General features: G+C 46.5%; 1 protein-coding gene across 6 annotated transcripts in view; it reads right to left on the bottom strand.

The window, feature by feature from the left end:
* Nucleotides 1–3,373: 3,373 nt before the first annotated feature.
* The window catches only part of LOC111153143 (snurportin 1), a 39,606-nt gene continuing 30,028 nt past the window's right edge, over nt 3,374–12,951 (bottom strand). For all 6 annotated transcript variants that reach the window (XM_022511940.1, XM_022511935.1, XM_022511937.1 and 3 more), the window contains 5 exons: nt 12,370–12,466; nt 10,638–10,735; nt 7,676–7,750; nt 6,055–6,135; nt 3,374–3,963 (listed from right to left, as the gene is read on the bottom strand). In XM_022511940.1, coding sequence (XP_022367648.1) covers nt 3,643–3,963; nt 6,055–6,135; nt 7,676–7,750; nt 10,638–10,735; nt 12,370–12,466 — 672 coding nt within the window. In that variant the 3' untranslated portion in view covers nt 3,374–3,642. The remainder of the gene's footprint in view (nt 3,964–6,054; nt 6,136–7,675; nt 7,751–10,637; nt 10,736–12,369; nt 12,467–12,951) is intronic.

Below are 12,951 nucleotides of genomic sequence, written 5' to 3'. Positions count from 1 at the left end.
TATCCCTAAACTTGGGAGAGAGATATATGCAGTGGGATGGGGAGGGCACAAACATGAGAATGGCTAATTCTACCTGCAGAGGTAAAGGTTCAACCAGGTATCTGCTGACTGGAGTTTTCCAAAGATGTGTAGATATATTTACCAGATGAATGAAGTCCGAGTAAGGAGGGACATGGTGGTGGGTTAGAAGGATGTAACATGAAACACATGTGTTTGTATAAGGAACTGTAGAGCAGATCCTTGGAGAGGAGGCAGCAAAGGAAGGAAGGTAATTTATGAGGCTGGACAGATATGCTAAGCCCAGGTCATGAAGAAACTTGCATGGCAGGCTGAGAAGCCTGTAGGCAATGGGAAATCCTTGAAGCAATGCATTTTTAGAAAGAATCACTCTGCCAGTTGTGGCAGGAGTGGATAGGGTGGATGGGGAGGATTGGTGGCAGGAAACTAGGTAAGAAACTCTGGCAGTACTCCAGGATGAGAAAGACTTGAATTAAGGCCTTAGGTCATAGAGGAAATGGAGAAGAGAGAGGTGGAGTTTAAAGGATATGGTGACTCACTAGCTGTGAAAGGTAAGAAATGGACAGGAATCATCAGAATACCTAGGTTCCTAGCTGGGGTGACTAAATGCTACTAACAACGACAAGGATCCCAGGAAGAGAACACGACTGAGAGGGACTGTGGGGGAGAGTTGAGTTCAGTTTGGGACATGCCAAGTTTGAGAGGTGACTGGGAGACTGGCTGGTAAGGAGTTAGATATATAGATAGGGCTAGAGTTCATGGAAGGCATCAGCAAATACACAGTTGAAGTCAGAAAAGAGAAAGGCTGGGAAATGTCCCTTATATTTGGAAAAGAGGAGACCAGCAGTCCCTTGATGAGAGCACTCAAAAGTGGTAGGAACAGAAGTCAGATTTCTGACACGAGTGTGAAGTGAACTAGTGAAAAAGCAGTGATTATAGACAAACTATTATCAAACACAGGGGAATTAGGATGACACCATCTCTTTGATGCAGGCATTAGAACCCAGCTTGGCTTTCTGAGTCAACAGTAAAACCACTAAGACTGCTTACTTTGCAGCAACTGGTTGAAAAGTCTAGTCTTTTCCAGGTGCTGCTGTTCCAATGGCACTTGAGATGACATAGGTGATCTCAACTAGTAGTCCTTAGCTAACTCATGCCAAGCTGGCCCTCTAGCCAAGGCAAGTGGGGTAGGCCACAAGCGATGGTATCAGCTAGGATCCTTCAGTTGCAAGCCCAGAAATCAGTTCTGGCTAATTTAAGCAAGATAGAATTTACTGGGTGCTCATTGGTTTAACAGCAAGAACAAGCAACACTCTCTACCCTTCCAAGGGCAAAATAAAATGAATTCCAGCAGATTCACTTTCTTTGTTCCTCTGCTCAGGATACAGATTCTTGGTGAGGAGTGTGTGACTGGTCCATCTTGAGTCATGAGCCTGATGTTTGGCTGAAGGAGGGCAGTTCCCCCAGATGACAGCTCCACCAGACCACACACACTGCATGGGGAAGAGATCATTCCACAAAAAAGAAATTGGTCACTATTCGGAAGGGTGGCCAGAAAGCTAATACCGAATCACAACAACTTATTGATGTAGCCATCTTTGAAAGAGGTGGCAGGAGGTGGTTTTACAATTCACAAGAAATACGACCAGAAGACACGCCATTCAGTGATTGATCATATTGGCTCCTCCATTAAAAATAGAAGGGGCACTCCTCTGAAATACATCCTTCAAGCTATCGTTGAACAATATCAAGATGTGCTTGGCAGTAAGTTTGCCTGGTATGTTCTATGGCTCCTGCATCTCTCTCCCAAGAGTGTCCTTTTGTGGAAGTAGTCTCTCCAGACTGGCTTATTTCTGAGCAGAGCCCAGCCAAGTCTCTAATGATACTAGCTAGCATGTCCAACTCCTGAAATGATGCAGTTGGCTTGCTGAGAGCACAGACCAGTGCATTCTCCTTGGGGAGATCATGCAGCATCTAGGCAGCTGACAGCATGCTTCTTGGCAACAGGAATACAATGCTCCCATTGCAGAATTGACCCGAATTCAGAAAAGAGCGTATTGGTGTAGGCAAGCCTCAGTCTGCAGCCAGCAGGATCATTATGGGGGTGGGAAGGGTTGTCTTCCTTCTCTGATTTTTATAGAATCAGCTCAAGCAGCTTTGTAAGAGCCCAGCGTTGAGGCTAGTTCCACTGGTGTGCTGCATTTGTGTCATCGGGCTCCACTTAACCACAACTTCTGCCCAGATCTGTTCCCAGAATTAACACAAAGGAACCAACTGCCAGTCAAACAAAGATCTGACCTGCATGCCTCCAATATTTTGTCCACAGGACACCAGCTAGTATTGCTGGAGTGAAATAGCGAACTCTTTTTGTCCAATAAAAGAAATCCTAGAAAGGTGGAAAGCAGTGTGAGCTGCAGATTGAGGTCACGGGAAATGGGACACATTTCCTGAAGACAGACCAGAAACGAATTGGTTGGTTTTAGACGCTATCTTCCACTGCCACTGCTGCCAAAGAACCCTAGTTTACAAATCTGAATGGATCTGGCCTGCTCAAAGTTCTTCCATGGCATAAAATCCAAAACCTGATACCCAGGCCTACCTCTCTCTCTCCAGCCTCCTCCTGGGCAGCTCCCCAGCCTTCATTTAAGCCTGAGCCATGCTGAACCTGTTTCGGGTCCCAGAGCGAGTCTGGCCTGCTCCAGAGGGAGCAGCTGCATACCCTCCAGCCTCTGTGAGAAACTCCTGCTCTCCTGTTCTCCTTGTCCCTGGAGCACTTTCAATCCAGCCCTGAGCCTCAGTCTAACTCCAATCTTCTCTATGGTTGGAGCTACTGCCCTCTGCTATCCTGCCCCAGGCTCTCTGCATCTTTCAGCCCTAAAGCGATCTTCTCACCTCCCTGCTGGTGGGTTTTTTCCCTCCACTGGACTGTTAATCCTCAAGGGCAGAGTCTGACTCCTATCTATCTCCACAACCCCCTTTATCTACATCGCTGCTGGCCCAGCACAAGGCTTATCTTCTGGAAGGCAGCAATGTTTGTTGAAGTTGTGAATGAACTCCATTTGCATTTTATCTCTGGCATTGTCTAAACCAAAGAAAATCACACTTCTCAGAAGAGGGAACATATTCAAATACCAAGAACTGCAGTTCCTGGTAAGACCTTTTAGAAAATGACGTTAGTAACAGCAGCAACTGGAAACTCAGCAGAATGCTTAAGTGCTAAAAACAGTGAAATGGGCCAAGACTTGAACAGTCATGGTTTAGGTACCTGGGGCGGGGCAGGGGCGGAGGAGGGGAGGGAGGGTCAAGGTTGGGGAGGGTCATGACCAGCTAAAGTTTAAGAACCACAAACAACTTCTTTCGTAAGAATTACCTATATTTACACTGTGAATATCTGGGATATACTTTTTACAGGAATTACTGCTCAAATCCAAAGACCACCCAATCTGGGAACCTCATTCAGTGGTCTGAGCCAGCATTTCTGATAGGAGATAAGCTATATCCAGCTGGAGTGGCTTTGGAAAGTCCACTCTAAAATGAAATAACCTGATGTTGTCACTATCTTCCTCCCCAGCCTTCTTTTTGGGACGAAGCACCATCCTGTGATTCCACAAGGAGCCACGCTGTTTAGTTCTCCATGAGGCTCTCTGCGGGGTCCAGGCTACCGGAAGGACTCTTCGGCTTGGGGGTGGACAGGTGTTCCAACTCATAGCGCCCGTTCTCGGATGCCTTGTGTGCAACATTCTCCTTCATGCCTTCCTGGCTTCTCTTATGCTCAATAATCTGCTGGAGCTGGAGCCCGGCGTATTCCGGCTTGGTGGTCAGCGGGCCGGCTGGCATGGCTATGCCAAGAACATCTGACACCATGTAGGGGCGCAGCCAGCCCACCAGAGGAGTGCTTCCAGGGCTATAGTGGGTCTGCTTGTGGTAGAAGAGGAGTCCATCTACCTACAAAAAGGGGAAGCGAGTGACCAAAATGACTTCTGGGCCCCCCTGTTTCCAGGAGAGCCTAGGCACACAGGGGCAGCTCTAGCGGGCCAACTCCCTTTTCTGGATCACTGCCAGAGGGAGAAGAATCCTTGTTTCTCACCTGTGCACGATTTCTCTAGATGAAAAAATGGCCTAGAAAATTAAATTTTAGAAAATAAAAACATACATAGCACCTTCTTGTTTACAGGCTGCTTGCTACTTTATCCTCCTGCCCACCATTGAGGGTGTTTAAGAAAAGAGGCTAGGGCTAGTTCTGGGGTCCTCCCTAAAAACACAGTATGGGGGGGCTCGGGTGGCAGAGTCAGTTGAGTGCCTGACTCTTGGTTTCAGCTCAGGTGGTGATCTCAGAGTTGTGAGATTGAGCCCCGCATGGGGCTCCACGCTCAGTACGGTGTCAGCTTGAGATTCTCTCTTCCTTTCCCTCCCTTCCCACTTGGGCTCTCAATCTCTCTAAAATAAATAAATCTTAAAAAGAAAATAAAACAGGGGCACCTTCGGCTCAGGTCACAGTCCCAGGGTCCTGGGATGGAGCCTTATATTGGGCTCCCTACTTGGTGGGTAGTCTGCTTCTCCCTCTCCCTCTGCCCCTTCCCTGGCTTGTGCTCTCTTTCTCTCTCTTGCTCACTTTCTTTCTCAAGTAAACAAATAAAAATCCTTAAAAATTTTTTTTTTTTTAATTTAAAAAATAAGTAAAAATAAATAAAAATAAAAACACAGTATGAAGCTGAAATTCAACTTGAGCCCGGGTCTCCTGTCCCCAGATCCATGCATTTTTCACCACTCAGACATCTCTGTAATGGGGAATGTATTCCACACAGGGAACAAAGCAGGGGAACTGGACAGGCCCCTCCAAGACGCTGGACTGCTGAGCACAGGGGAAACAGGCTGTCAGGAAGCTCTGTTCCCCATGCCGTTGTTGGTTGCCACACCTCCCCCTAAATTGTCTGCGAGCTATGTTCTGGGAAACTCAGTTTTTCTCAACGGGAAGACCTCCTACAGTCCCACATTTTCTTTTCCACGATTCAGTGACTCATCTCTAAAAAGCATTTATTGTCACTGGGGCATACGGATTATAAATAAAGATGGTGTTCTTACCACCTTCTTAATTGACTCCCAGAATTGAAGGCAACTTGGCCTTTGCCATTTCCTCATTTGGGAAGCTGTGATCCTTTTTTTCTTTTTTTTAAGATTTTATTTATTTGTTTGGCAGAGAGAGAGATCAGAAGTAGGCAGAGAGGCAGGCAGAGAGAGAGGAGGAAGCATGCTCCCTGCTGAGCAGAGAGCCCGATATGGGGCTCAACCCAGGATCCTGAGACCATGACCTGAGCCTAAGGCATAGGATTAACCCACTGAAAAAGCAAAACAATATTGGGCTCAAGCAATTTCTTGTGGGTGACTAGGCAGAATTTTAAAGGGTGTGAGGGGCAAAGGAAAGTTTTTGTGCTGAGCCTGGAGACGGTAACTGCAGGTTCTAAGGATGACAAAAGACTGCTCAGGACTGAGGAGATTCTAGGGATGTGAGACCAGTGCTAAACTGGGGAAGTTCTGGACAAACTGGACAGGCTGGTCACCCTGCTCTCAGCCACTGCTCAGCAAGCACCACCACCCCCAGGGACCATCTGTCTTGGGAGGGAGGATAAGAGTTCATGCCCCCTTGGTCTGTCAGTCACAGAAGCCCCCAACTTTACCCACAGCTATGGCAGTCAAACAAGCGACCTGGCTCTCAGGCTCATAGCAGAAAACAGGTACCTAAGAAGGACCTAGGAATGGAAGCCTTGCCCCGCCCTGTGCCCCCACCTTTCCATCTGTACAATGAAGGGTGTAGATGAGTTGTCCTCCCAGGGCCCTTCCAGCCCTGGCATTCTGACTTATCTAGTCGGGCAGAGCTGAGGCTCTGAAGGGCAGTGGCACATCTTCCCCAGGAATCAGCTTCCAGCCCTTCTCTGATGCTTTGACACAGCAAAGTCAGAGGATATCCGAAGAGTCTACGTGACCAAGCTTCCCTGCGTCCTGCAGTCACATCAGAGCAGTAAGGACAACGGTGGTTACCTCAAAAGGGAAATCCATAGACAGCACCTTACACAGGCTCTCCGGAGTACAAGGGAAATTCTTTAGTCCGACAAATTTAAACTAAAATAAATTAGAGCAAAGAATTAGTACATGTTACAAATAATATTGGTTCCAGCAAGTGAAACTGTATTAAAGAAGAAAAGTTCAGTCTCATCTTTCCCTATCCACCCCCACCCTCTGAATTACTGGGTTGTTAATTCTCAACCTTGCTTCAGCCACAAGAATCACCAAGGGAACTCTTAAAAATCACTCAAGTCCAGGCCCCACCCCAAGATTCTGACTGAATTGGCCTGGGATGAGTCCCAGGCATTTTTTCTTTCTTTCTTTCTTTTTTTTCTTTAAAGCTATCCAGTTGATTCTGACACACAGCCAGGACGGAGAACCACTGTCCTGTGCTAGATTTAGGGACTGTATGTTATTCTCAAAGCCATATGACAGTCCTAAGAAGGGCTACTGCAGCTCCTTTCATATCAGCATGGATTTTTAGCCTGAACAAACAGTGTAACAAAGTGATTAGGACTAAAACTCTAAAGTCAGATTGGTTGGGTTTCACTCCCAACTTTGCATCATTTCATCTGTATATGTCTCTGCCTTCCCATCTATAAAATAGGATAATAAAAGTATCTCCCTCATAGGATCGTTGCACAGGCTCAGTGGGATAATACATGCAGAGTTCTTAGAACATTTCAGACACAGCTGCTCCCATGTTCCCCTTCCTCAATACATGTTCTTCCAGGACCTTCCTGGTAACAATACTGATGCTGACCTGTCCTGTAATTGGTTATCCAAATGCCTTTAAAAGTGTTGTAAACAATCCAAGCAAATGCCAATCTACAGGGCTTTGCTAATAAAATGCCCTGAACGTAGCTGTCGCATATTTAATTGCTCAGTGGGTAGCAAAGATACAGGGGCTGGCATCCTGGGCTGTGGGACCTTGGGGAAGGCAGTCCCCTCTCTGAGCTTACATCCTCATCTGTCAAATGAGGCAGCTGACTAGATGAGGTCACTCTCAGCTCAGATACAAGAACAGAAGTTCTCAAAGTGTGGTCGGTGGACTAGCAGCACCAGCAGCACTCCCCAGTGTTAGAAATGCAAATCCTCAGGCTCACCCTGACCTACTGAATCAGAAACTCCGGAGGGGACACCTAGGCATCTATGTTTACCCGGCCTCCAGATAGTGCTGACACATGCTACAGTTTGAGAACCACTGTACTAGAGCTCTAAAGAGCATTATTAATAAAAGCAGTTACTAGCATTTTATATCAACCCCTATTTATTGAGTGACTACCATAAGCATCATGTTAGGAGAACATGCACACTTCATATCCCTTGGTTCTTAGAACAACCCTGTAAAGTGGGTGTTATTAACCCTATTACACAGATGGAGAAACTAAGGCCAAATGAGATTATCAACTTTAGCTAGTAATTGTTAAAGCCAAAACTGGTTCAGATGTGGAAGGCTGGTAAGCCCACATCCTTCCCATTGTGCCATGCTACCTCAACAATAAGATAATTTCATTCATAATGATTATATTTAGATAAGAGAACAATCCAAACCAATCCCCCTAAAGAATCCTACAGTCCTAACACCAGGCCATACAGGATTGAGCTTGGTTTTCTCTCCCAGTCCTTCTTCTGGTAGCTTTGAATGCATCCAGTAGAATCGGAAATCAGTCTGCCACAGAGAAGGGAAACAGAAAGATGAAATGCTGCTCATATCAAACTATAACATGAACAGAACTCCCCATTCTAAATAGCCACCTAATTTTTAGAGACCTAAGCCCCTCTATCATTAACCTCTTTGTTCCTTCAAATACTGCCATAAGGTCAGGAATATATTTATAAAATCTTTGAAGGGGCGCCTGGGTGGCTCAGTGGGTTGGGCCTCTGCCTTCAGCTCAGGCCACAATCTCAGTATCCTGGGATCGAGTCCCGCATCGGACTCTCTGCTCAGCGGGGAGCCTGCTTCCCCTTCTCTCTGCCTGCCTCTGCATACTTGTGATTTCTCTCTGTGTCAAATAAGTAAATAAAATTTAAAAAAAAATCTTTGAAGATTTTTTTCTTAAAACCCAATAAGTTTTTTTTTAAGGATTTTTATTTTATTTATTTGACAGAGATCACAAGTAGGCGGAGAGGTAGGCAGAGAGAGAGGAAGAAGCAGGCTCCCTGATGAGCAGTGAGCACGATGCGGGGCTTGATCCCAGGACCCTGGGATCATGACCTGAGCCAAAGGCAGAGGCTTTAACTCACTGAGCCACCCAGGCGCCCTGCCAGTAAGGTTTTTTAAAAGTAGTCGAGCCAACATATATCACTGAAGGCCTACTGGGTGTCAGGCTCCATGCTAAGTACTTTATGCACATCATTATTAACCCTCAACCACACTCTGAGAGTTGGATTATGATTATCTCCATTCTACAGTTGAGGACTCTGAGGCCCACAGAGATTATATCATTTCCCCACAGAAAATACAAGGCGACCCTGTACTCTAACTCCAAAGCACATTATGTTAATATCTGTTTTATTTTAATTCTGAGGATTAGAAACTACTATGTAGTTGTAACTTCTTATAAACTACTTTATTTTCTGAATTCCTGATATGTATCCTTCTGTAGCTATTAAGTGCCTTTTGTTTCTTGTACATTATTTCGCTTTTAAAAATTAAAAAAAGTCTGGGGTGCCTGGGTGGCTCAGTCATTAAACGTCTGCCTTTAGCTCAGGTCATGATCCCAGCGTCCTGGGATCGAGCCCTGCATCAGGTTCCCTGTTTGGCGGGAAGATTGCTTCTCCCTCTCCCACTCCCCCTGCTTGTGTTCCCTCTCTTGCTGTGTCTCTCTCTGTTAAATAAATAAAAACTTTAAAAAAAAAATTTAAGGGACGCCTGGGTGGCTCAGTTGGTTAAGCAGCTGCCTTCGGCTCAGGTCATGATCCCAGCGTCCTGGGATCGAGTCCCACATCGGGCTCCTTGCTCAGCAGAGAGCCTGCTTCTCCCTCTGCCTCTGCCTGCCATTCTGTCTGCCTGTGCTTGCTCTCTCTCCCTCTCTCTCTCTCTAACAAATAAAAAAAAAAAAAATTTTAAGAAGTCTATTCTATATATTATAGAAATACAGGTAATTTTATTTATTTTTAAGGATTTTATTTGAGAGAGAGAGTGTGTACATGTGGTGTGCACAGAAGCAGGGGGCAGGGCGGAGGGAGAAGCAGGTTCCTTGCTGAGCAGGAAGCCCGACATGAGGCTCGATCCAAGGACCCCAGGATCATGACCTGAGCCTAAGGCAGACCCTTAACCAGCTGAGCCACCCAGGCGCCCCAAAATAAAGGTAACTCTAGTAACCAAATTTACAGGTTGTGAATACATGTTACTAAATATCCTTCAGCAGAATTAAAGGAAAATATGTTTGACACTGAATTTATGAGGTCTGAGTTTTAGGTGTGTCTCTGCACTAGAGCAAGGTACTTACCATCTGTGGCTCTCAGCTTCCCATGCCTATATGTGAGGAACGACAGCAGCACTCACCTTAGAGTGTCATTATAAGGGCTTCAGTGAGATAGTGCTCAAACGTGCTTGGCAATGCAAGTCTTAGCTATTATTGTTAGGACAAGGCGTGTTTTCGAATTCTGTGGCACCACCACCTAGCCTCGTACTTTGGGAAACCATGCTCTGGCTCATGGCTACAGAAAGCAGCAGCCTATGGTGACAACCTGCGATTCACACTTGAGCCTGCATGAAGATGGTCCTGAAGCTTGTTAAAATGTGAGCTGACCCCAGAGTCTCAGATTCATAAGGTCTGCCAATTTGCATTTCTAACCACAGTGAGAAGGACTGTGATAAACTAATTGACAGGGAGGACAAAAAAATCACCACTAGAAAACTGAGACAATGATGCGGGAGTGTTGGGAACAGAAATGGAGTCTAAGGGGTTGACCCAGCCTCACTCCAGGGACGGCGACTGTCACTCATAGGAATCGCCAATCTCAGAAAAACCTTGGGGGAAGGTGAAACTCGAGGGGACAATATTGGGGGGGTTCTCCTCACTTGGAAAATCTCCTTCCAGAACTGGCCCCTCAGAGATTCGAGCCATTGTGTCATATGAAGGAGGCCCTGCTGTTTTCAGTGTCAGGATGTGGTTGCTGAGACAGCGGAGCTGGCTGGAGACTCTCCGATGGTGACTTAATTCCACCTTCTCTTCCTTGCACAGCCTGCACAAGGTGGCATCCCTGTTGCCCACAGTCTTCCCTGCCAGCAATCCTCCTCTACTCTGGAGAGAGGGGAGGGGGCGGCTGCAACTTCTATAAAGTCCCAGCCTACCCCTCTGCTCCTTTTCACTCTTTCCTCCCCTCAAGATTGCTGTACTTCCCTTAGTTCCTCCTACTTCTTCTTTTTTTTTTTTTTTAACGAAGCTAATTTAAACACAAAGATACAAGGAACATTAGATAATGTTCTTGATATACCACATCCTGTGCACACACAGAAGCTGGTCACGTACCAAACCCACACGTGGAGCCACTTTCCTGGGAGGAGAGGAGAAAAGAGGGGAAGACGCGAGGAGAGGACCCGTCCTTACCTGGCAATCATAAAAAGGGTGTCCCCGCCAGCACATCACATCCAGAACATAGTAGGTCTGGTTCACCTCACTGTAAATGCAGTCCAGAATGGTGTAGTCTGAGGACACAGAGCAGAAAGTTAGTACTGGGTGCCCATTCCAATCAGACTTCATTAGGGAGAAAGTTCTTTTTTTTTTTTTTTTAAAGATTTTATTTATTTATTTGACAGAGACACAGAGAGAGAGGGAACCCAAGCAGGGGGAGTGGGAGAGGGAGAAGCAGGCATCCCGAGGAGCAGGGAGCCCGATGCGGGTCCCGATCCCGGAACTCCAGGATCATGACCTAAGCCAAAGGCAGATGCTCAATGACTGAGCCACCCACGCACCCCAGGGAGAAAGTTCTTTATGGCCCTTTCTTGCTCCTGGTGCCGCTGAAGGGTGATGTGAGCAGGACAGCATGAAAGAGATCAAGGCGACCCTTAAGCCAGGTGGGAATTCTAAACTTTTAGATAAACTGGGACATTTACTCATCTTAGGAAAGCTCCAATCCAAAAGCAAGCAATCTTCCATTTTAATGTACATGCACTTTTGAGTTCCTATCATAGGTGGTGTGTTCTGTGGGGAATATTAACTCTAAGTAGTGGCTGCCTTTAAGGAACTTACAATCTAGGTAAAGAGATAAGATGATCACAGAGAAAAGAACCAAGAGTGGAACTGTACCACACAAACTAAGAGCAACAGGAATTCCAGAAGAGGGAGACTAGAGAAGCAGGAAATTCTTCACAGAAGAGATAACATGGAAGAGATGTAGTTTTCCGGGATCAGAGGATTAAAACAACAGGGCAGAAGGGAGGTGGGAGGGCATTTCAGGCCAGAATACTGACCTGACATGAGGAAAGGCCTCCAGGTGAAATGAACTGGCCAAATGTGGGGAACAAGCAGGCAAGCAAGCTGACCAGAGCTAGGAGTGGGTGTAAGGAGTAGGGGAAAGATACGAGGATGGGTGAGCCAAAAGGCACATGTGAGGCCCTCTAGAAGCTAACAGGAAAGGCTGGGCTTGGTAACAAGCACATAAAGAACCACCCAGGGAGCCTGAGCCGGCAGGGAAGAGAACAGCGTTTCAGGTCCAGCTCTGCCACTTCGATGAATGGCCGCCCGCAAGTGATTTAACCTCCCTGAACTTAGTCTCCTCAGCGGAGCCTAGGTTGGAGAGGCTACGGTTAGAACAATGATAAAGGAGGAAAGGGAATTTGGCAGGAAGCCCCAGAAACAGCTCACTGTACTTTACACTCGGCATTCCAAGGGACCTCCCCCACGCAAAACTGCATGTGTCACCTTGTAATGGGTGTCCATGGGGAAGGTGTGTCAACTTTAATTCAGGGGTTTGTTGCCCAGCAGTCCTCATAGGACTGCATCTGTTCTATAACTGAGGAGGCCTGACCTTGAAGACGGCCTGAATTCAGTGGATACGACTCCCTTGAACTTGAAGGAGATGGCCCAAATCTAGAGCTACAGTTTCAAAGGTATACTTTCAAAGTGAGTCTTTAAAGCAAGTAACCAAGGACCTTCTGCTGTCTTTTACTAATTACAAAACTTAATAAATAGGGCACCTGGCTGGCTCAGTTGGTAGAACTTGTGACTCTTGAACTTGGGGTCAGGAGTTTGAACCCCTGTTGAGTGTAGAGATTACTTTAAAATATATATTTCTAAACATACAAACAAACTGAATAAATAGATAATTTTATGTAGGTACCTTTTGCTGTTGTTGAGTTTCGCCTGTTGCCGCCTGGCAGAAGGGAAGAAAACCTGTTGACACAGTAACCACTCTTGGTGTAGGCGCTGGTAGAACCCTGTGTGGAAAGTTACCATTCCCATTAGGCATCAAGGTCTCCTCACCCTCTGCTTCCACAGTCTGCAGGGGTGTCATTGGCCCAAAGACGGCTCTCAACTTAGCCCTCCTGCAGGAAAGTGTTTCAAAACCCATGCCAGACCCAGTGGCTGCAAGAGATAGGGAACTCGAAGCACAGGTGACCTTCTTGGGCCTCCTCCCTCCTCGGGAGCTTTGTACCCTCACTTTGCTGTTGCTCATTAAACCTTGCTTTGCTGCCCACTACTCCGTCTGGTCTACCTCTTCATTCTTCAAAGAGGTGTGACCAAGAACCACAGGCACCGACGGAGAAAAAAGTCCTAAAACATTTATGGGGGCTCGTCTGGGATCTGCACCATTGTTAAGGACAACTAACAGATAAAGGTCATCAAACTCCGAAAAGTGGTTCAGATGGAGGCTCACATGGAGGTCAAACCAGACATTTACAGAGGACCTCTTGATAAATCC

This window comes from Enhydra lutris, unplaced genomic scaffold, assembly GCF_002288905.1.
Source record: "Enhydra lutris kenyoni isolate GAN:26980312 unplaced genomic scaffold, ASM228890v2 scaffoldscaffold31, whole genome shotgun sequence".
NCBI lineage: Eukaryota > Metazoa > Chordata > Mammalia > Carnivora > Mustelidae > Enhydra > Enhydra lutris.
Note: the sequence above shows the minus strand (reverse complement) of the source record. Positions and strands in the feature narration are given on the sequence as shown.